At 37.7% G+C, this 24,822-nt stretch overlaps 1 protein-coding gene and 1 pseudogene across 6 annotated transcripts in view; both read left to right on the top strand.

The window, feature by feature from the left end:
- Positions 1-10,122, top strand: part of DYNC1I2 (dynein cytoplasmic 1 intermediate chain 2) — a 143,803-nt gene extending 133,681 nt beyond the window's left edge. For 2 of the 6 annotated variants that reach the window (XM_035007779.1, XM_035007784.1), the window contains 3 exons: positions 5,285-5,425; positions 7,273-7,398; positions 9,191-10,122. In XM_035007779.1, the coding sequence (XP_034863670.1) occupies positions 5,285-5,425; positions 7,273-7,398; positions 9,191-9,304 (381 nt within the window). In that variant the 3' untranslated portion in view covers positions 9,305-10,122. Of the gene's footprint in view, positions 1-5,284; positions 5,426-7,272; positions 7,399-7,606; positions 7,979-9,190 lie in introns of those variants that run through there. The other 4 variants (XM_035007780.1, XM_035007781.1, XM_035007782.1 and 1 more) reach the window with 3 other exon arrangements.
- Positions 10,123-22,594: 12,472 nt separating this feature from the next.
- Positions 22,595-23,696, top strand: LOC118012334 (annotated as a pseudogene).
- The last annotated feature ends 1,126 nt before the right edge of the window (positions 23,697-24,822 follow it).

Raw genomic sequence — 24,822 nt, 5'->3', positions numbered from 1 at the left:
TGAGCAGGGAGCCCAACGCGGGACTCGATCCCAGGATGCTGGGATCATGACCTGAGCCGAAGGCAGACGCTCAACCGACTGAGCCACGCAGGCATCCTTTTTTCTTTTTCTTTAAAGGGTTGATTGTCCTAGATGCACAGGATACTCTTAAATATGTAGTTTCAAGCTGTCTTTTATTTTAGGAGAGTTCTCTTACTTTTTTTTGTATTCTATAGTATTGCTTTGGTTTTCTTCTTTAGGGGCTGCCTTTATAGGAATATCTTTGTTAATTTCTATCACTTTATGTCTTTTTTAAAAATAACTGTTATTGAGATATAATTCATACACTATAAAATTCACCCTTTTAAAGTGTACAGTTCTTAGATTCACAGAGATACGCACTATCATCACTGTCTAATTTTAGAACATTTTCAAATTTCAGAAAGAAACCTTAAGTCCGTTAGCAGTCACTCCTCCTTTCCCTCCACCCAGCTCCTGGAAATGACCTACTTTCTGTTTCTGTTAAACTTCCTGTTATAGACATTTCATGGCATCACAAAATGTGACTGGCTTCTTTCACTTCGCATATTTTCAAGGTTCATCCATGTGTGGCATGTATCAGTACTTCATTCCTTTTATGGCCAAATACTATCCCATTATATGGATATACCACTTTTTGTTTATCCATTCATTAGTTAATGAATGTTTAGGTTGTTTACCCTTTTGGGCTGTTGTGAATAATGCTGCTGTGAACACTCATGTACATTTTTGTTGTGTATATATATGTTTTCATTTCTCTTGGGTATATACCTAGGAGTGGAATTGTTAGGTCATATGTTAACTCTAATTAGCATTTGGGTAACTTTTTCAAAACAGCTGCACCAATTTACATTTCCATCAGCATGTATGAGGGTTCTGATTTCTCACCTCCTCACCAACACTTGCTATTATCTGTCCTTTTTATTATAGACATCCTAGTGTGTGAAATGATATCTCCTTGTAGTTTCAATTTGCATTTCCCTGATGGATAATGATGTTGAATATCTTTTCAAATGATTATTTGCCGTTTGTGGATCTCCTTTAGAGAAATGTTTGTTCAAATTCTTTGCCCAATTTTTTGATTGGCTTATTTTCCTTTTTTAATAAATGAGTTGTAAGTGTTCTAGATATAAATCACTTATCAAATGATTTCCAGATATTTTCTTCCATTGTATAGGTTGTCTTTTCACTTTCTTGAAGGTATTGTTTGAAGCACAAGAGTATTTAATTTTGATATGGCCCAATTTATTGACTTTTTCTTTTGTTGCTTGTGCTTTGGGTTTCATATCTAAGAAACCATTGGCAAATCCTAGCTCACAACAACTTACTCCTATGCTTCCTCCTAAGAGTTATACTTTTACCTCTTTATTTAGTTTTGTGATACATTTTGAGTTCTTTTTCTTTTTTTTTTTTTTAAAGATTTTATTTATTTATTTGAGAGAGAGAAAGAGAGACAGAGAGCACGAGAAGGGAAGAGGGTCAGAGGGAGAAGCAGACCCCCCCGCCGAGCAGGGAGCCCGATGTGGGACTCGATCCCGGGACTCCAGGATCATAACCTGAGCCGAAGGCAGTCGCTTAACCAACTGAGCCACCCAGGCGCCCTATTTTTCTTTTTTTAAGTTTGTATTTTAATCCCAGTTAACATACAGTGTTATATTAACATACAGTGTTATATTAGTTTCAGGTGTATGATATAGTGAATCAGTGATTCCATACATCACCTGGTGCTCATCACAATTGCACTCCTTAATCCCCGTCACCTGTTTAACCCATCTCCCCCATGTACCTTTCCTATAGTAACCATTAGTTTGTTTTCTATAGTTAAGAGTGTTTCTTGGTTTGTCTCTTTTTTTTCTTCCCTTTGTTTCTTAAATCCACATATGAGTGAAATCATATGGTTTTTGCCTTTTTCTGACTCACTGATTTTGCTTAGTATTATACTCTCTAACTCCACCCATGTCATTGCACATGGTAAAATTTCATTTTTTTTTATGGCTGAATAATATTTGTGTGTGTGTGTGTCTATCCATTAGTTGATGGACGCTTGAGCTGCTTCCATATTTTGGCTATTGTAAATATGCTGCTATAAACATAGGGGTGCATATATCTCTTTGAATTCGTGTTTTTTTATTCTTTGGGTAAATACCAGTGGGTGTCATTGCTGGGTCATAGGGTTTCCTCTGTTTTTAACTTTTTGAAGAACCTTCATACCGTTTTCCACAGTGGCTGTGCCAGTTTGCATTCCTGCCAACGGTGCAAGAGGTTTCCTTTTTCTCCACATCCTCGCCAACACCTGTTTCTTGTGTTGTTGATTTTAGCCATTCTGACAGGTGTGAGGTGATATCTCATTGTTTTGTTTTTTTTTTTAAAGATTTTATTCATTGATTTGAGAGACAGCACAAGCAGAGGGAGGGGCGCATAAGCAGACTCCCCACTGAGTGAGGAGCCCAATGTGGGGCTCAATCCCAGGACCCTGAGATCATGATCCAAACTGAAGTCAACCGCCTAACTGACTGAGCCACCCAGGTGGCCCTCGTTGTAGTTTTGATTTGCATTTCCCTGATGATAAGTCATGATGAGCATCTTTTCATGTGTCTGTTGGCCATCTGGACATCTTCTTTGGAGAAATGTCTGTTCATGTTTTCTGCATTTTTAAATTGGATTATTTGCTTTTTGGTGTTGAGTTGTATAAGTTCTTTATATATTTTGGATACTAACCCTTTGTCGAATATGTCATTTGCAAATATCTTCTCCCATTCCATAGGTTGCCTTTTTTTTTTTTTTTTAAGATTTTATTTATTTTTTGACAGAGAAAGACACTGAGAGAGGGAACACAAGCAGGGGGAGTGGGAGAGGGAGAAGCAGGCTTCCCGCTGAGCAGGGAGCCCAATGTGGGGCTCGATCCCAGGACCCTGGGATCATGACCTGAGCCGAAGGCAGATGCTTAATGACTGAGCAACCCAGGCACCCCATCCATAGGTTGCCTTTTAGTTTTGCTGATTGTTTCCTTCACTGTGAAGAAGATTTTTATTTTGATGTAGTCCCAATAGTTTATTTTTGCTTTTGTTTCCCTTGCCTCAGGAGACATACCTAGAAAAAAAGTTGCTACAGCTGATGTCAGAGAAGTTACTGCTGTGCTCTCTTCTAGGATTTTTATGGTTTCAGGTCTCACATTTAGGTCTTTAATCCACTCTAATTTATTTTTGTGTATGGTGTGAGAAAGTGGTCCAGTTTCATTCTTTTGCATGTATCTGACCAGTTTTCCCAGTGCCATTTGTTGAAGAGACTTTTTCCCATTGGATATTCTTTCTTGGTATGTTGCAGATTAATTGGCCATATAATTGTGGGTTTATTTTGGGTCTTCTGTTTTTGTTCCATTTATCTGTGTGTCTATTTTTGTGCCAGTGTCATACTGTTTTGGTTTTTGTGCCAGTGTCATACTGTTTTGGTGACTACAGCTTTGTAATATAACTGAAGTCTGAAAGATGGAATGGTGATACCTCCATCTTTGCTTTTCTTTTTCAAAATATCTTTGGGTATTTGGGGTCTTTTGTGGTTCCATATAAATTTTACAGTTGTTTGTTCTAGTTCTGTGAAAAGTGCTGTATTTTGATAGGGATTGCACTGAATGTGTGTAGGTTACTTTGGTTCAAATTATAGACATTTTAACAATATTTGTTCATCCAATCCATGAGCATGGAATGTCTTTCCATTTCTTTGTCATCTTCAGTTTCTTTCATCAGTGTTTTATAGTTTTGGGGGTACAGGTCTTTCACCTCTTTGGTTAAGTTTATTCCTAGGTATCTTATTATTTTGGGTGCAATTGTAAATGGGATTGCTTTCTTAATTTCTCTTTGTGCTGCTTCATTATTGGTATATAGAAATACAACAGATTTCTGTACATCGATTTTGTATCCTGTGAATTTACTGAATTTACTGAATTTGTTTATCACTTCTTGCAGTTTTTTGGTGGTCTTTCAGGTTTTCTGTATACAGTATCATGTCATCTGCCAAACAATGGCAGTTTTACTTCTTCCTTACCAATTTGGATGCCTGTTATTTCTCTTTGTTGTCTGATTGCTGTGGCTAGGACTTCCAGTACATTTTGAGTTACTTTTTGTGTATGGTATGAGGAAGGAGGGGTTCATCTTCATTCTTGTGCATGTGCAGATCCATCTTGTCTACCATTCTTTTCCCATTTAACTGTCATGACACCATTATTGAAGATCTGCCACAATAACTTTGTGTGGCATTCAACCAAGCTCCTTTTTTGTTGCTTATTGTCTTCTAGTGAAATGAGTTTTTCTGTACTTTTAGAAGGGTGGGAATGGGCATAGGATAGTTTTTCTAGTTTCGTAGTCAAGGCTAAAGCTCTCTCTTCTGTGTTTTTTGCAAAGTTAATATTTATCTTTCTCTATCTTGTACTTTCTGAGATGTGCCTTTTCTGTTTTTCTCCACCAGTTTTATCTGAGCCTTCTCTTTCCCTTTGTCCCTACTGTGCTATCTGCTACAGCTTTGATTCTACTCCCAGCAGTTTCTCTTTGGTGAGACTTTGTCTTGAAAGGGAGCTTTGGTTTGTTAATTTTGAGAGTTTGTAGATCTCAGACTGCACCTTTAGACCTTACTTACATCACATTGGAGTCTGCTTGCACTTATTTATAAATAGAGTTGCATTGAACTCCCTCCTAGTTTCTGCTGCTGTTCTCAGACTCAGCGTATTCCCTGACGCTGTCCAGTGAGTATCTGCTGTCAGCGATGAGGCTCTTCTGTTCTGTTCTCTGGCTGTCAGAAGCCCCAGGCCTTTCCACACTTCTTCCTGCACAGATGTTTGTACCATGTAGGTCTTGTTATTGGCAGAAGTTTGTTTCTACTCACTTACATTTGGAGCTTGGTCACCTGATTTTGTTGTACATACTGTCTTTGAATCTTTGGTTTTGCTATCCTCATTGCTTTGTTTGGGTTTATGGGTAGAGTTAGAGGAATTAAAAAAGTGAACTGCCATTGCTGTCATCCTCCCAGCATCTTCTCATGGACAAATGTTTTTGAAGCACATTCTTTTCCTTTTTTAAAACAGTATGGTGTCTGCAAGTTAAAAAGAAACTGCAGTCCAATAGTTGATTCTTAGTTTATAACTCCAGGTAATTCTGTAGTGAAACAAATAGGAGGAACTTTTTCTAGGCTGAGTTAAATATCATAAAATGTTATCCATACCTATTGAATGTGTGTTGTCTTTTGACTATGCTAAGAATCAACTTTTCCCTTTCAGAATAACAAGCCTTTGTATTCATTTGAAGATAATTCAGACTATGTTTATGATGTTATGTGGTCACCCACCCACCCAGCCCTGTTTGCTTGTGTGGATGGCATGGGGAGGCTGGATTTGTGGAATCTCAATAATGACACGGAGGTGAGCAGGAAAATAACAAAAATTGCATTGAAAAATAGAAAATTGGAGATTTATTGAATAATTTGTGAAATTTCTTTTATCCCAAGGAATGTGAAAGGGCTCGGCGATTGTAGCTTCATCACAAAGAAACCAAATAAGCTTTGTACCCTTAATAATAAACACCATGCTGTGCAGTACTGAAGGGAGAAATAATGTTGCCAAGAGCACTGGGGCATTTCCTTTTACTTCTGAAAAGCACTATCATGTCTGTAATGTCCTGGCAAAGTCTCATTCATAAGGCAACTGGGATATTTTTCACTCACAGGCTACAAAGCCGATAGTTTCAGACTGTTGAAGTATGTTAACCTTAATTCTGAATTTCTAAATTATCTCTTAGCCTTGACAGAATTGTATTATCATCCATAAACATTAGTTTTAGCCTGACTTATTTAAATGAAAGAGAAATGCATTTTGATGACTTGTTCGATGAAGGATTGAAAACAGTGTTTATCGTTACTATAAAATGAATATAGAAACCACAAAATTTCCTAATTACTATGCTAAAATCACTTATTGGCAATGAAATTTAACTATAGCTATTACTTATTTTTAGGTATGTGCATTTTTACCAACTTAGGCTTAAAATGTTCCTTGAATTCTGTGTTGATATGAGGTGGTAAGAAGTAATGTTTTAGCAGTTCTGTCAGAAACAGTTACTGAGGGGAAAGTCTCTTGGTGCCTTACCCCACATCCCACTCTTTCCCACATTTCTTCGTATTTCTGGTGGCAGCCATCCAAATCCCTCGAAGTAAAATAGTTGGTTATACAGGGCAAGGAAGTTATGGATTTGAAATGTAAGAGTAGTTAAGTGTGCTAACTCGTGGTTTAGTAGTTTGAAGAGGAACATTCAGATACTCCTAGGAAAAGGTATTAAGCCCTGACTAGATGGTTGGGCTTAATTATACTTCTTCAGTTACCTAGAATGGTACCAATTGCATTTTTTTAGTTTGGGTTTTGGTGTTTGAGATTTGTGGTTACCCTTAAATTTAGGTCTTTCCTATAATCCTTAACTCAAAGAATATGTCTAAATTACAGTTTTTCTCTGTAACAGTTTTGGCATTCTAGGAGTTAAATTAGTCATCTGGGGATGACTAGTGTCAATTAAAAGGATTATTTTTAATCAGGTTTCAAAAATTTTATTGTGCTTCCAGTCTGAGTCAGACATTGGATGTTTGCTCTGTGTGTGGCAAATAAATTTCTTTTTCTTCAGCATGAGAGAAGTACAGTCAGATTCCGGGGAGGTGGTGCCATTGTCTTGGTGCTATCATCCTACCCTGTTCTACAGTTTATGGGAATAAGAGCTTTGGAAAAACCCATCCTGCACCTTCACTGTGAACTGTTTCTAGGAACTGTGGATCAAATCACAGGTTTCAGCTGACAGAGTCACAAGCTACAAAAGTAATTTCTGTTCTCTAAAATTGAACCGTAATCTGTTTATGAGGGCTTTTGAAATGTTTCTTTAAAATGGGGTTTTGGCCATCTGTTTTCAAACAGCTTGATTTCTTAAAAAAGTTAAAATAACAACAAAGAGTCCTTTATTAAAGAGAAGATCTTTCAAAATGATGTATGTATCCAGTCATATGAGAATTTCTTATATAAGAACTTAAGTTATTTTCCCAAACCATTTTCAAGGATTGACTGTAATGTCATTCATAATGTGTCACTGAACAGGAAGAAAGTTGGGAAAATTCTTTATTTTCATCTTTGTTTTAAAAAACGTAGCCCGATTGGAGGAAAGAAGAGTTTTACATGTTTATAGAAATCTTGATGAAACTTTTAACACTGCGCTATATTTTAAATGACTTCAGGTGCCAACTGCCAGCATTTCTGTGGAGGGTAATCCTGCTCTTAATCGTGTAAGATGGACCCATTCTGGAAGAGAGATTGCTGTGGGTGATTCTGAAGGCCAGATTGTCATATATGACGTGGGAGAGGTATGGGGCTCACTGCCTATAATTTTGATACATCTGTTTAGCTTTCAGGGCATTGTAGTTACGGTATCTTTGTGGCTAAAACTAGTCTTCAAGGTTCATGAGTGGTATAAACCATATGGTTGTAAAGATAAAACTTTTTCCACGACAGAAGCAACTCCTAAGATTAATTTTCTTTCTAAACTGGATGTTCTGTGTCTCCATGCAGCAGACTTTGAGGATAATATCATACACTGGAAGTACCTTATCTCTTGAAGCATAAATTACTAGAAATTAGAAACTCTTCAGGAAGAAGAAATTTGGAGTTAACAGTTGAGTTATAGACTTTATGTTACGGACTTCGGGGCTTTACAGATTTAAGTTCTTATTTTTCTGTATTTGTAGATTTGTTTGGGCCAGGTAGTAGAAATCAAAAGTAGTATCTTTGAGAGTTATTTGATGACTGTGTGAAATGTGAATCTTGACTTGTGAACCTTGTTGCAAAGCCATTATCATTGAATCCAGCAGGATAAGTTGCAGCTCTTTGTCATCTTTTGTACTTGGGTTGGCTATACACAATGTTCAGGAGCGATTTCCTTATTTTTAGCCCTAGCTAAAAGAAGCCTTAGTCACTGTTTCTTTTGCTATGCCTTATGATTCCGCATCCCCTCTGGACACCCTGTGGCCTCTAGTAATTGGATCTGGAGGGAGGTAGATTGAATCATTTAGAATAGCCAATTGAACTGTCCACGCAGATGGAATTGCTCTGTATCTGCACTAATCTAGTAGTCACTAGCCACATATGGCTGTCAAACACTTAAAATGTGGCTAGCGGGGCACCTGGGTGGCTCAGTCGTTAAGCGTCTGCCTTCGGCTCAGGTCATGATCCCGGGGTCCTGGGATCGAGCCCCGCACTGGGCTCCCTGCTCAGCGGGAAGCCTGCTTCTCCCTCTCCCACTCCCCCTGCTTGTGTTTCCTCTTTCACTGTGTCTCTCTCTGTCAAATAAATAAATAAAATCTTTAAAAAAAAAAAAAAATGTGGCTAGCACAACAAAGGAACTAAATTTATATTTTATTTCATTGTAAGTAATTTAAATGTGAATAGTCACCTGTGTCTGGTAGCCACCGTATTGGATATCACTATCCAATCTAATCTAATATGGTAGATTAAGAAGTAGGCACATTCATTTGCTATACTGAGTGGTTTGTGCCCTAATATGGCAGTGTTGAGATTTCACCAATATTATGATGACAGTTACCAAAAATTTTTGGTCATTGGATGCTTCATGGAGGCAAAAGCATCATGAGCCTCTTTTCCCCTTTAGCTATTTGTAGATCACTAAAGTGGTAAGAGATAATGTACCTTCTGATGAAGGGATTAAGATATCAAGAACAGTTATCTTATGCTCCAAACAAAAATAAATACTCATAAGAAACCAGCTCTTTGAAGCATGCTTCAAAAACTATTTCATATTTGGAACAGTGCAAGCAGTAAAAAATTTTAAGGAATTCCTCCCCACCAGCAAAATCTGAGAGATAGTACATAGGAATTATATTTACAGAGTATCATTGTTATTCACTCTTGTACTGATGGTGATAACAGCAAAAGCATTTCTGAGGCTGTCACAACACACTTCCCAAACATCATCTTTTGTTTTGAAATGTGTTGTGAAGCATTGTTACAGTCCCTGTAATTATGGAAAGACCATTTACGGCATTACTTTTTAATGGACAAATTATTTGAAAACAAACCGAAATACTGGGTAAGATAATCATTTATTTCAGTGTATATAAAACGTTGTCTTTCTCTTAACAGCAGATTGCTGTCCCCCGAAATGATGAATGGGCACGGTTCGGCCGAACACTCGCAGAAATTAATGCAAACCGAGCTGATGCAGAGGAGGAAGCAGCTACCCGAATACCTGCTTAGCTCCTGAAAGGGGGATATTGTAGCCTTAGCGGATTTGGGGAAGTCTCTAAGTAGAACCTAAGACTATTTGCATGTTTCTGTCTAAATGTTAATTAAAAGGAAATTTTGTGGATTTAACCATGGATTTAATGCAGCAAGTAAATCTTATAATGTCCCTTTTTATATAACATGCATCTTGTTCTGGATTTGTGTCATTTTTAATACAGCTGATTGACTTTACAGATTGCAGCCTTTTTTGAATTCTTATACACAGGTGTATATTTGGTATTAGTTATTCTTTTGAATTCTTTTCAACTTATAACACTATATAAGTTATTTCTAAAGTACAGATTAAATCAGTTCTGCATATTTTTAAATAGTCACAATTCCCTGTTATACTGATACTGTCCTCACTAACCATAACATGTAAGAACATTGTTTATTCTTAGCCATAGCATGCATACATCTACCCAAGCTCCATTCTGATATCCTTTTTCTTCTTTATAATTCATGTGATAACTGTCTATAAATAAAAACAAATATGCTTTAACTTTTCAGATTTTCATTTTGATTTAGCCTTGCAATTTTCCCTTTTATAAAGTGTCTTTTTTTCCATATCTTTCTTTAAGCTCTTGTTGTAAGCAGCCACCTCAAGTCTCATGAAGTTTTGTGTCTTAAATATGCCATACATTATAATGTAGATCTCTTGATGAATTATGGACTGATGTTTAACCTGTCAGTGAAAAAATGTCTCCTAGGTTAACTTTTGCTTTACTCCCTTATTTACTTTCCATCTGAGATGTAGTTCGTCTAAAGAATAAACAGAAAGCTGCCTATTATTTTCATTGATTGAGATTATTATGTATTATGAGCTCTCTGAGACTGAAACCTGTGAAATTGATTTCATGGTTGCAGTAGTAGCTATGAAGGAAAAGTGTTCAAATGAGCTTTGTCATTGAATCAACTCCACATCTTGAGATCTGTTACCATACAACCTTGTATAAGCAAGTCTGAAAGGTGAGTGACAAATATCTAAGCATGAATGTTGAAATCAACCTATTTCAGAATTAGAGGAAAGCATTATGATCAGATCTGTATTTTATCCACTTTAAATTGTCCATTTCCTTGATCCTAACCTCTTATCCTTCTAAAGTTTAACTATTTATTCAACAGAACATGAACTAGGAAGGAAGAATAGATATCAGAATTTGAACATTTTTGTTGTTGTTTTACAATTCTAACAAAGATCTGTTGGAAGATAAATTTCCAAATAATAAAATTTCTAAACTATGAGTATTGTGTAATGTAAAAATAATCACCTAGGAATATTAGACCCAACTCTAGTTCTAGCTCTGGCACTCATGAGAAGTGTGATTTTAGCCAAGTCTTTCCATCTGTTTGTGCCTCATTCTTTTCATCTAGGAATTAAGTTTGGATTAGATGATTGTTAAATTTCCTTCCAGCTCTAAAATTATTGATTGTAATTACGTCAGGCAATTCTCCATTTTTATATATTTAGTTTTTACAAATTAGCAGCCCATAATTGCCTATTATATACCAAAGATAAGTTTTTTATATTAGTAGGCAAACATCTCAAGTTAGCTCATGGTAGCAATGTCTATGAGTCAGAAGTTCAATTTCAGCAGTCACACTGTCTTTGTTTTTTTTGTTTTAAGATTTTATTTATTTGAGAGAGAGAGAGCACACAGAGGGAGAGGGAGAGAGAGAAGCAGACTCCCCACTGAGCAGGGAGCCCGACGAGGGGCTTGATCCCAGGAACCCGGAATCATGACCTGAGCCGAAGGCAGACACTTAACCTACTGAGCCACCCAGGCACCCCCTGGTTATTACATTTTGCCATCAGTTTGTAAAAAGGACTAGGAAAAGGGAAAACATCATTATAACTAAGGTTGGAAATCAAGAGATGGGGCAAATCAGATGCTCAGTGGACTAAAATTGATGTGTTCGATTGTGAAAGAATAAAATTGGTAAGTAAAATACTTAGCAGCAGAATTTTTGCTTTTGAGGAGTAACTTCTCTCCCTCCCCACCCCAGCCCTCAAATGCAGTGTGGACCTTTGCCCATATAACTTAGTCTACATTTTTAGGAACAGATAAATTTAATGTGAGTAACTGCCTTTTAAGGTTGAGTATATGATGGGGCAAAAAGGAAGAGCTAAGACTGTCAATATTGATGTAAAATCTTCTGACAAGTCAAGCTGACTAGAAAAGTGTAGCACAGCTCTTTACTCTTTTACAAATGAAAACCTTAAAATTTTCAAAAATACCGAGTTATGGAAATTGTACCTTATTCATTACCAGTTATACTTTTTTGCTGAATGGGAAACAAGCCATAGCTTTCAGGCTAATTTCTTATTTTGTTTATTGTTTGGTTATTATCTTTTGAATGAGAAATTAAAGATTTTGGTTATTCTTGTTTGTGTTGAGGAAGAATACTCAGTTTAATTAGCTTACACTAAGTCTCAGAAATAATTTTTGGTATAATTAAAGCAAAAAAAAAAAACAAACCCACAAAAATTCACTGGTAGAGTCTTTCTTCATGCTTATAGATTCAATTCCCTACAAAGTTTAGAAAATCTTTAGTTATAAAATATTGTTGCAGTAATGCGGACACACTGCATCTTGAAGGAATGGATGACTTAAAATTTAGGGGGGAAGGAACTAAAGGAAAGTAGTATTAGGAGTGATCCTAGTCTTGCAATATTGTAAGAATGCTGATTTCATTCTCTTTTGTACTAGTACTGAATAAACTGTTAGACTGTAACCTTTTCCTCTTGAACCATATGGGAAGGAAGGGCTGGAATGAATGAAAGAAAATCTGATATGAAGCATGTGATTTTTCATCGTCCCATTCTATTGGGCAATGCATTTTTAAATCTTGTCCACAGTCCTGGTATTTCAACATTGGTACTGTGATATTTTCTAAGTAGGAAAAGCTCTACAATTAGGTATATTTTGGAGAGGATGGATCTCCAGTTACAGCTCCAGCTGCTCGATGGTTGTGAGAACGGAGTTGTTTGAAACATGACAGCATCCAAGGTGGTAGTGGCATTAGTGTCATGTCTGAATCTTGGGCGTAAGTCTAGGCTAAAAAGCCATTGGCTTTGCCTCATTTGATAATTTCATGATGAGATTCCCACTCAGATTTTTTTTTTCCAATCTACACAGAAACAGGAAAGGAGTTCTTGCTTTCCTGCTATCATCTTGCTGATTGATAGGCAAATAAGGCCTTACAAGTTTGGGAAAAAGACCTGGGGCTCTTCTTTTTGACTCATCAAAAAGTGCTGGGAGGGGCGCCTGGGTGGCTCAGTCATTAAGCGTCTGCCTTCAGCTCGGGTCATGATCCCAGGGTCCTGGGATCGAGTCCCGCATCGGGCTCCCTGCTCGGCAGGAAGCCTGCTTCTCGCTCTCCCACTCCCCCTGCTTGTGTTCCCTCTCTCGCTGTGTCTCTCTCTGTCAAATAAATAAAATCTTTAAAAAAAAAAAAAAGTGCTGGGAACTTATTTACTTAAAGACCTGGTTTACAGATTCTGGGGGCTTCTAGTGCTATCAAAGAATTTGAAAGTTGCCCCAAAGATAAGAATAAAAGAACACCTATGTTCAGTATGTCTTTTGAATTCAGGGATTACAATTAAGAACATTAACCAATCTCTTTAATCTTACTGCCCCAAAAGGTACTAATTTGCTTATACTTAATATGTTGTATTTTTAAAATCCTTTTCACATATAACAAACACATTTGTTTAAAAAGACGCTACAATCCTAACTCAGAATGCCAACTGGAAGACTGAATAGTCATCACATTGCAGTGCTTTTCTCAATAGGCCAATGCTCCTGGATCTTTTGTTGGACTTTAGGTGTACGGATTCGTTCTGCCTGCCATGTTTGCAATTCCCCAACTTCTTAAAGTTCAAATGGATTTTAGGTTTTTAAGTTTTCAGTATGTAGTTTCTAACCACTGATAGTTTCAACATAGCCAATCAGCCATCTTTTACAAACTTTTCTAAAATTACAGTATTTTGTGTTGTTAGTTTCATAGCAGGAATCTCAGTTTTGGCTTCTTAATATTCCATTACCAGTTCCCAGTCAGAGGATGGAACAGCTTGCACTCAGGTAAGCTTTCAGAAAGGTCTGTTTCACTTTGTGAGGTCATTTATTCAGGTCTCTGGTGATGTATTATCATGCCTGTCTTTTCATGTACTTGATTTGGTCAGAAAGCTGTGGGGCAGTGATTGTGTAGGGTGTAGAATACACCTACGTGGTGCTGAACATGCAGAGACCTGCCTCTGGTGACTTCAGAAATCAGGTATACCACTGGTAAGGCTTTGATGGCAAGTAATTTTATCTTTTGTGAATTTTTGTACTAGATTTTTAAAGAAAGTTTTTTTCTGAACAAAGTAATAGAAATGCTTTGGAACAAAAGCTGTTATGCTGAAGTGTGGCTGGTATAATGAGAAAGAGAATACTGGGCTCAAAAGACCCAAAATCTATTCCTGATGCCACCATTACCAGTAATGTCACCTGGGACAAGGGTCAATGTGCTCGTTAAGTGAGGAAAATATCCACTTTCTGTGAAGATTATAGGAGATACGGTGTACGTGAAAACTTGTAAATTATAAAGTACCACACAAATAAGGGATTGTATTAATTTTTTTTTTTAAGAATACAAAAATGGAGAGACCATTTTGTGTAGCCATCTGTGCAATGTAATAAAAGCAACCTTCTAAGGATTTAAGTGGCTTGGTGTTCAGGAAAATCTCATTTTAATTCTAAGACATCAGAGCATAATTTAACCCTCAGACATTTAGGAGTAGCAGTGAACTGAGGGATATAAATTGCCCTTAATCAGTGATACTTTTCCTAGGAATGTTTTATTACATTTTATGATAAAATTATAAATTATGAAAATAGAAAAAAATGACCCACTCTGAATTTCCAGCCTATACTCAGCTGTTGCTCTTATGTTACTTACATATAACATTGGTTATGATATCTGGAGACTTAGAAAAGAACACGTGAAACCACTTTTTCAAGTTAGTGAGAAAACAAACTTGGTTCATGACTACCCAGCTAGATGTTAGCAGAACTGGAATCCATCACTTCCACAAAAATCTGGGGAACAGCATTATTCAGCTGTTGTAACTTACATAGTACCATTCCTTCTTCCCTAATGTTAGGCCCCTTGAAAATAACTTGTGCTCCCTGTAGGAAGATGATCACTAGAAGGGGGGCTTCAGTCCTGATGACCTGACCTGTGTGTGGCTGTTAGGCTTAGAGGAAGCCCTAAAATTAGTCCTGCAGGAATAGCTTTTATCTAACTTACATCTGGATTGGCAGATCTCTGCTGTCTTGTGTCCAAAATGTGATTTTGAAATAAGTCAAAACCTGACTTACTAATGAATGCCAGTTGAGCAAGAAACATGGTAAAATGACTAGGTCCTTCCTAAGGGGCCTCATTTCCAATAATGTTTTTGATACAATCATGAATCTGTCAGTACATTGAGGGTCATTAGATGACTTTGGAGGACCTTTAGTTTTCCAAAGGCAAGAGAAATGGCCTTATCCCTCCTGAAACTCAGGGGCTACTTGAATAGAATTGGTATCAACTGAGAAAAAGGACTTTTATATTTTGTGTTGAAAGTCAGACAAGGAGAACAGTGTGATTCATAGAAGACTGCCCTGGGTTTTCTTGTTCCTTATCTCTCTAAACCTTCATCCTCACGATTGTAAAATAAATGCTGCAGTGGTTAATAGCATAACAAGAAAATAACTGGAATAATACCTCCACATAGATCCAAAGCCCAAAGAAGGCTATAGCTGACTATCAGAATGTCGCACCTTAGTTGGAATTCTGTCAACTGATAGGAAACAATTGACTACTAAATTCTAATATTTGGTTGGGAAACTCCTTCAAAACATGGTGGTCCTGAGATTTGTTTTTTGGTTTTTTTTAAAGATTTTATTTATTTATTTGAGAGAGAGAATGAGACAGAGAGCATGAGAGGGGGGAGGGTCAGAGAGAGAGGCAGACTCCCTGCTGAGCAGGGAGGCCTATGTGGGACTCGATCCAGGGACTCCAGGATCATGACCTGAGCCGAAGGCAGTCGCTTAACCAACTGAGCCACCCAGGCGCCCTTGGTCCTGAGATTTGTATTTCTAATATAGTCTTGGACTTAGCAACCTGTGTTGAAACTCAGTTAACCGTAACTTTGAGTAAATGGTTTCACCTCTCTAAGCTTATTTCCTCATCTACTGCTTCACAGGGCTGTTACAGAATTAAACCAGAATGTGTGTGAAAACGAAGAATTATACAAATATGAGGCATTGCTATTATGGGAGGTGATGAGTAAGTAACTCTTAACAGGTTCAACTGCTCTTCAGTAGCTCTTACAAGCTTATGGGCTTTATCTCTTGGCTGTTAGAGGCTAAAAATAAGCACTTAGAAATTCCGAGATCTCTGCTTTACCACACGTGGCTTTCTGGCTTGACCACTTAGGATTCCCTTCTTTTTGTCCCCTCCTGCTTCCTCTATTGACAGAGACCACAAAACCAGTAGGAAGTAAGTTTCAAAGAAGTGGAATTGGGAAGGTGACTTTCAAAAATCTTGCATCAGCACTTCATCCTTAATGGAAATATATATCTCTTGTTTCCAAAGTTTCCTCTGCCTTATAAAGAACTGGCCTTTGTACATTCCGTCCATGTAGTATTAATAACTGGTAGCATTTATTGAGTACTTGCTAAATGATTATATATGACACACATATTCTTATTTATTCTAGCTTCCCTATAATGTGGGAACTATTATAAAGGATTACTATTATAACTATTATAAAGGATTACTAATTTACAAAAGCGGAAACTAATTTGAACCAATATCTGTGGACCTGATTTGTAGCCAGTTTCCCCTCCCACAGGGCCAATAGCAAACTACCAATGTGATGTCACTGAACATGGAATTGGGAATATACACATATAATGGGCTCTCATTCAGCTGGTGCAAGCCGGGTCCAGCATATCACTAGGCCTGGGGACATTAAGAAGTGACTCTCTACGCACTAAACCAAGGCAGCCTGATTTTAGAGCTGTGCTCTTAACCACTATACTACACTGCCTTTATGATCTTAGCCAATCAACAAGTCCGTTTTTTATTCAGATGAGCCTACGGTGCTACATGATTAAAAGACCATAAAAGAACTCTGTTAAGAAAGAGAGCAATTAAGGCTTCTGGGAACCTACAAAGTAAGTTTCCACTGGCTGAAGATGATGGCAGTAGCTGTGACTTAATTACAACTGAGCAGGCTCCCTTGTGGCATCTCTGTTAGCTAGGGCTGTACCTGAAACCCATTTAGAAATCACTACTTTTCTCCTTCCTAGGCCCTTCCCTAGTATTTGCAGGCCCTGAAGCAGTAGGTCAAAAGGTTTCACTGTTATAAAAACAAGCTATTAAATTATGTTCATAGCATGTACATACAGCTTGGATTTGAGAATTTTCAGGATTCCATGTCAAAGTGTAGCAGCCAGAGGAGAACCACCCCTTAGCCCATTCCTCTCCTCCTCTTCTACCTGTTCTGTGAATGACAGGCCTCAAAGGAACTTTTGTGGACTCTTCAGCCTACATGCCTAAATTTTGAACTACTGGAAAATAGCTACCTCTTGGCCACGCTTTAGATTTAGGGGTGCATTTTAGGGAAGATGGACCTGGGTGAAGAGGCTCATGCAGGCCCTGTAAGTGGAGCTGGTCAGGCAGGAAATTTGTCTCAGGTACCTTGAACATGGTCTTTAAAGGAATGAGATGGGCTCCAGGTGGGGATATCCTGTTGGCCCTGTAGTCTCTGCCCTCAGGGGCACAGCTACAGGAGGGCCTCTAAAATGAGGCAGCTAAGGGCAGTGCTGGGCCTTTTCTCCTAAAGTCAACTGAGTAGTTTGTTGGGTTTTTTTAAAGACATAATTAAAATACAAGATTGTGTAAGTTTAAGGTGTCCACAGTGTTTGAAATACTTATATATTACAATATATAAACAGGTATAGCATGTGTGTGTGTATATATATATATAAACACTATTAGCTAATACTTCTATCAGCCCCATAATTATAATTTTTTGTGGTGGGAACAATTAAGATCTAACCATTTAGCAACTTTGAAATTTATAATATGGTATTGTTTGTAATCACTACGCTGTACATTAGATCTCCAAGTCTGTATCTTTAAGTAATATGTCCCCAATTACCCCACCCCTGCAGCCTCTGATAACCACCAATCTATCCTCTGCTTTTTTTTTTTCAAAGATTTATTTATTTTAAAGAGAGAGCAAGCAGGGGGTAGGGGCAGAGAGGGAGAGGGAGTCCCAGCTGAGTCCATGCTACACATGGAGCCCCACGCAGGGCTTGATCTCACAACCCTGAGATCATGAGATCATGACCGGAGCTGAAACCAAGAGTCAACTAGTTGCTTAACCAACTGAGCCACCCAGGCGCCCCTCTGCTTTTATGAATATGGCTCTTTTAGATTTGACATATAAGTAATACCATATAGTATTTGTGTTTGACTTATCTCACTTAGTTTTTTGGTTTTTTTTTTTAAGATTTTTTTATTATTTATCTGAGAGAGAGAGGGATAGAGCACAAGCAGGGGGAGCAGCAGAGAGGGAGAAGCAGGCTCCCCGCTGAGCAGGGAGCCCGATGCGGGGCTCGCTCCCAGGACCCTGGGATCATGACCTGAGCCGAAGGCAGACGCTTAACCGACTGAGCCACCCAGGCGCCCCTTATCTCACTTAGTATTAATGCCTTCAAGTATGCATCCATGTTGTCACAAATGGCAGGATTTCCTTCTTTCTCATGGCTGAATAATATTGCTGTGTGTGTGTGTACCATAATTTCTGTATCCATTCATCTGTTTAGATAGACTCTTAGATTGTTTCCATATCTTGGCTATTGTGAACAATGCTGCAGTAAACATAGTAGTGCAATATCTCTTTGAAATCCTTTGTTCATTTCCTTTGGATATATATCCAGAAGAGGAATTGCTGGATGATATGGTAGTTCTATTTTTAATTTTTGAGGAACCTCCATAATTTTTTTCCATATTGGCTCCACCCATTTACATTCCTACCAACAGTGTACAAGCATTTCTTTATGCTCACATCCCCACCAACATTTGTTATCTCTTGTCTTCTTGATGATAGCCATTCTAGTAAGGTATGAAGTGGTATCACATTGTGGTTTTCATTTGTATTTCCCTAATGATTAGTGATGTTGAGCACCTTTTCATATACCTTTTGGCCATTTATATGTCTTTGGGAAAATGTCTATTTAGTTCCTATGCCCATTTTTAATTGGATTTTTTTTTTTGTTTTGTTATTGTATGAGTTCTTTATGTATTTTGAATATTAACCTCTTACTGGGTAGATGATTTGCAAATGTCTCCCATTCCATAGGTTGCCTTTTTTTTTTTTTTATTATTTGTTTGCTGTGCAGAAGCTTTTCAGTTTGATGTAGTCCTACTTGTTGGTTTTTGCCTCTGTTGCCTGTCCTTTTGGGGTCATATCCAAAATATCATTGCACAATTGAAGGAGCTTTTTCCCTATGTTTTCTTCTATGAATTTTACAGTATCAGATCTTCTAACACTTCAATCCATTTTGAGTAATTTTTGTGAGTGGTGTAAGATAACGGGTCCAATTTCATTTTTCTGCTTCTGGTTATCCAGTTTTCCCAACACTATTTGTTGAACTTCTTTTCCCACTGAATATTCTTGGCTCCCTTGTCAAATAGTAGTTGACTGTGTATGCAAGGGTTTATGTCTGAGCTCTCTATTCTGTTCCACTGGTCTCTGTGTCTGTTTTTATGTCAGTACCATACTATTTTAACTATAGCTTTGTAGTATAGTTTGAAATCAAGAAGTGAGATGCCTCTGGTTTATTTCTTTTTTTTTGGATTGCTTTGGCTAGTTGTGGTCTCGAATTTTAGGATTATTCTATTTCTTGAAAAATGCCATTGGAATTTTGATAGGGTTTTTGTCCAATCTGTAGATGGCTTTGGGTAGTATAGAATTTTAACAATTTTAATTCTTCTGATCCATGAGCATGGGATATCTCTCCATTTGTTTGCGACTTCAGTGTCTTTAATCAAAGTCTTGTAGTTTTCATTGTACAAATCTTTCACATCCTTGGTTAGATTTATTCCTAAGTATTTTATTGTAAATGGGATAGCTTTGTTTTTTGAGATGATTCAGTATTAGTGTATAGACATGCAAACTGATTCTATATGCTAATATTTATCCTGTAACTTTGAGGTTTTTTGTCCTTCAAGCTGAAGTGAGTCTCTAGTAGGCAGCATATAGTTGGGGTTTTTTTTAATCCTTCCAGCTACTCTGCCTTTTTAGGGAATTCAACCCATTTATATTTAGAATTATTGATAGGTAAGGACTTACTAATGCCATCTTATTAATTGGTTTCCAGTTGTTTCATATTTCCATTTTCTCTTTTTCCCTCTGTTTCTGCGTACCTTTGTAAATTGGTGACCTTTCATGGTCGTATGTTCTCTTTCCCCCTTTCTGTCTCTTTTGTGAATCTATTCTAGGTTTTTGCTTTGTGGTTACCATGAGGCTTACATTAAATATCTCATAGGATTTTAAGCTGATAGCAACTGAACTTCAATTGCCTAAAAAGCTTCATCCTTTTGCTTTTCCTTTCTATATTTTGAAGTCATTATTTACTCTATAATGTTTATTAACAAATTATAGTAGCTATCATTTTTAATATTCTTCCCCTTTAAGCTTTATACTATAGTTAAGTGGTTAACAAACACCCTATTACAGAATTAAGAGTTTTCTGACTGTATGTACATATACTGCATATACAACATCTTCACCAGTATGTTTTCCTGTGTCTTCATGTTGCTGATTAGTGTCTTTTCAGCTTGAAGAACTCCGTTCAGCATTTACTGCAAGGCTAGACTAGTGGTGACGAACTCCCTCTGTTTTTGTGTGTGAAAATACTTCTCCTTCATACCTGAGGTATAACTTTGCCAGATAGATTATTCTTGGCTGGTAATTTTTTTCTTTCAACACTTTGATTCCACTCTTTCCTGACCTATAGTTCTGCTGAGAAATCTGCTCATAGCCTAACAGGAGTTTCTCTGTAGGTTACAGGCTTTTTCCCCTGGCTGCTTTTAGGATTCTCTCTTTATCTTTGATTTTTAACAGTTTTATTATAATGTGTCTTAGAGAAGGTCTTTTTGCTTTAAGATCCTAGGGTGACCTGTTAGCTTCATGAACTTGGATGTCCAAATCTCTCCCCATCTTTGGGAAGTTCTTGACCATTATTTCTTTAATTTTCTGCCCACCTTCTACATCTCTTCTCCTTCTGGAACCCCAGTTATTCTAATATTTGTTCTTTTGATGGAATCCTATTAATCACACAGGCTTTCTTCATTCTTTTTTATTCATTTTTTTTCTACACGGTGTTATTTCAGAATTCCTGTCCTCTAAATCACTTATTTTATCTTCCATTTGCTTTTATTCTGCTGCAGATGCTCTCTGTTGCTTTTTTTTTTTTTTTTTTTTTTTTTTTTTCATTTTATTCATGGAATTTTTCACCTTCAGAATTTCTTTTTGGTTCCTTATGATTTTTATCCCTTGGGTAAATAACTCATTTTGCTCATGTATTTTTTTCCCCCTGATTACATTGAATTGTCTGAGTTTTCTTGTAGTTCGTTGCTTCTTCAGAACAGCTATTTTGAATTATCAGGAGATCGCAAAATTCCATACTTTTGAGAGCATGGTTGTTGGAAAATTATTTTCTTTTGGTGATGATGTGTTCCCTTGATTTTTCCTGTTCCTGTTTTTTGGCTTGCTCCTTTCACATTTGAAGTAGCTGACATCTCCTTAAATCTTTATCAGTTGCCTTCAGATGGGGTATACTATTCATTGGTGCTGTTATATTTGGGGTTTTCTCTGCTTTTGTATAGATATACCTGGATACATACACTCTTCTTGTCCCTCTTATGGAAGAATTCTTAAGCTTTTGTGGCTTCCCTGGTTCTTACCACTCACCAGTGCCCACTGGAATCCCCTCATTTTCCAGAAGGTGGTGCTATAGCTCAAGTTTGTGGTTTCTCTCTAGCCCACCTAACCTGGTCTTTCTGATGGTGTTTACTCAACTTACTGTTGCATTTGCACTCCAGCATGTACAAGGAGCTGACTGCAGGGTCGGTGGAGATGTTGGTTTAGCCCTTGGGGTATTGGAGGTGCCCGTGGACCTGACCCAGTGGGGTGAAACTTGGGTGAATCATGCCCAGAGGCTTGTGGGCAGACTTCCTGAGCACTGTCAGCAGGAACTACATTCCTTTAATGCCCTTCGATATTATTTCACTCTTTCCCAGACCACCCTAGCCCCAGTTATAAAGGTCCCTCACCACTGGGGTAGCCAGGCACTCACTGCTTTCCTTTCCCCCATGAGAGGAGTTACCACTGCTGGATAGTTCAGCCCTGTGTAGTGTTGCTTTGTGAAAGTTCCTCTTATAGTCCTAACTGAACCAAACTTCTGTTTTTTGCTCCCATGGTGTGCTGGAATCTCCTCTTGTGAAGTCTGGATTTTTGTGGATTGTCATCCATGCATATCCACCTAGGACAGCACTCTCCAGGTTTGTCCCTTATTGCAGCAAGAAGGTTTGAGGCAGTTTTGCTGGTTCTGCAGCCTGTAACAAGGTCTGTATGCCTCTTACTGGATGTGCAGGTGGGCAAGACTCCTCCCAGGTCCCTTGGCAGATGGTGCTCATTCCCACAACTCCCAAAACAGTGCTTTTGGTCACGGATGCATGTCTAATTCATTGTTAAAAAAGGAGGACAAAAAACATTTTACACCACTATGATCCTGATCAACTGAGTAGTTTTTAAGATAGTTCTATTATCCCTAATCTTTCAATGCAAATAAAATCAATTATCACTAAAACTATTTCATGATCCCTAAGAGTATTCTAGGAACTGCTTTTTAGTATCAATAGGTGCATCACAAAGTTGTGCATGTTAGAGAGCAAAGAGGTGATATTTCAATAGTTCCTTGTAAATAATACTTTATGTGAATGATAATAGTACAACGTATTTTATAACTAGAGGACCATCCCAGGAGCCACTGTAACACTAGTTCTTTTCAAGGAAATTAACTGGAATAAAAGAAAGGCTACAAAAGAGTTTTTGTCCTGTTTTCTTAAAGTGGTAGTAAGACTGGATCAAGATGGCAGACAGGACAGAACGACCTACTATCCCTCTTAATGCTAAATCCTATATAAAGTGCTAAAGCAGAAGAAAAATAAATCTGCTACAGTACTGAAAAATAGGAGCTAGCAAAAGTAGACATTTTGAAAAATGCCAGAAACATCAAAAGCAAATGGAATCGGGAATGGTCAACATGGTGACCGCCATAAGGTGCCTCAGGAGAGTTTTGATACATCATCAAAAGTATAGTCTTTCCAAGATGGCTTATCAGACACATCCTTGTTCTACATGTTCAGGTGCCCAGCAGACATTTTGCTGCTGCTACAAAGCCTGCAAAGAAAACAAAAAAAGGTGTGAAAGACAAAGCATCAGATGAGAAAAAAGATGAAATAGGAAAAATAAAGTCCTACTGCTTTATGGAAGGTGAACCTGAGGATGATGTCTACTTAAAGCATTTATATCCAAGGCAGATATAGGAGGTGGAGAAAGCTATTCAGTTACTTAAGAAATTTTAAACTCTAGAGTTTACTAATCTAAAGTAAGGTGTTTATCTTGATTTGACACTGGATATGGCACTGGGGAAGAAGAAAAAAGTGGAGCCATTTGCCAGTGTTCTTTGTTTTCCATACCCATTCGTTTCAGAAATCAATAAAGTTGCTGTATTTACAGGGAATGCAGCAGAGATTAAAATAGCAGAAGAAAATGGAGCTGCATTTGCAGGAGGAATTAATCTAATTCAGAAGATTTTGGATGATGAAATTCAATCAGACTTTTATGTAGCTGTTCCAGAAATAATGCCCGAGCTTAATCCATTAAAGAAAAAGCTGAAAAAAAGATTTCCAAAACTAACTAGAAATTCCATTGGCCGTGACATCCCCCAAATGCTTGAATTATTTAAAATTGGACATGCAATTAAAGTAGATGAAGAAAGGGAGAACTTTCTCGAGACCAAAACAGAAACACTGCATACGCTAAGTGACCAGATAGCTGCAAATCTGCCAGCAGTTATTAGTGAAATTTATAAGCACAGACCACTCAGTTTGGGACCTTCGTGGTATGAGCTTTCCTTCATACTTCAACAAGTGAAGGTTTGTTACTAAAGATCAAGCCATTGTTGTCTAAAGAAGTAGAAACCGCAGAAAGTAACAAAGAAGATGCCTAAAAATATTATATTATGAAATTACTTTCAGTGGATTAAGAAGCAACAAAGAAAATTATAAAACTGTGTAATTTCTTTAAAAAAAAGGGCAGATGGAATCAAAGCTATAGGCAAATAAAATGAGGAAACTACAACACAAAACCAGTAAAGACTACTACAAACAGAGGAATGGGTTAGAACCTAGAATCAACAGATGCAGAGAGTAGGAGGGTACTGATGGGTACTGGGCAGGGTGATTCATTAGGGAGTTGATGCAGAATAGCTAAATAAGTCCCATTCCCCAACCATGGGCCAAGTGGTAGGTAGAAGGGATGTCTATACCCAACCTATTCCACAACAGTAAGTGAAGCTATTGCAACTGGAGAAGCAGGGCAGTGCCCCCCAGATACTTGCCTACCCTCAAGAGAAGAGCACCCTATACTCAGAATCAAAATACTGGCATATATTCACCGGGCAGCACAGCTTACTGCTCCCATCCACCGATAGGTGGCTCAGTCGATTAAGCATCCCACTCAGTTTTGGCTCAGGTCATGATTTCAGGGTCCTGATAGGAAGCCCTGCATCAGGCTCCATACTCAGCGTGGAGTCTGCTTGTCTCTCTCCCTCTGCTCCTCGCCCCCCCCCACCTGTGTACTTTCTCTCTCTCAAATAAATAAAATCTTAAGAAAAAATCCACAAAAAGAAACTGCAACACAAAAGTGAGCAACTAAATAAACTGCAACCATGAATCACTGAAATATTTCAAGAAAGCCAATAATATGAAAGGCCCAAACAACAAAAAATTTTTTAAAAGTCCACAGAATAAAGAACTCTATTAAATATCCCAGAGGCATAGAAGAGGATATCAGAGCCATTAAATTAAAAAAAAAAAAAAATCAGGCCAAATAGTCAAGGGATACAGCTGAAGAGCAAAGCTGTCAGCAGGATGGTCACAAGGTGTCTCCCATTACTCACCCTAGAAGTACAGATGGAGAAAGTATGAAGCTAAAAGGTACTGAGACAGGTCCAAAAATTACAACATCTACCTAACAGAGAGGAGATAAATGAGAAAATGTAGAGAGACAAATCGAGTGGAAGAGATTCCTTTGGTCTGGAGTCTTGGGTTCTAAAGGGTTCATCCCCAGTCAGTATAGAACCAGATGATGTTTT

This window comes from Mirounga leonina, unplaced genomic scaffold (genome assembly GCF_011800145.1).
Source record: "Mirounga leonina isolate KUSES-001 unplaced genomic scaffold, KU_Mleo_1.0 Mir_151, whole genome shotgun sequence".
Classification (NCBI taxonomy): Eukaryota; Metazoa; Chordata; class Mammalia; order Carnivora; family Phocidae; genus Mirounga; species Mirounga leonina.
Note: the sequence above shows the minus strand (reverse complement) of the source record. Positions and strands in the feature narration are given on the sequence as shown.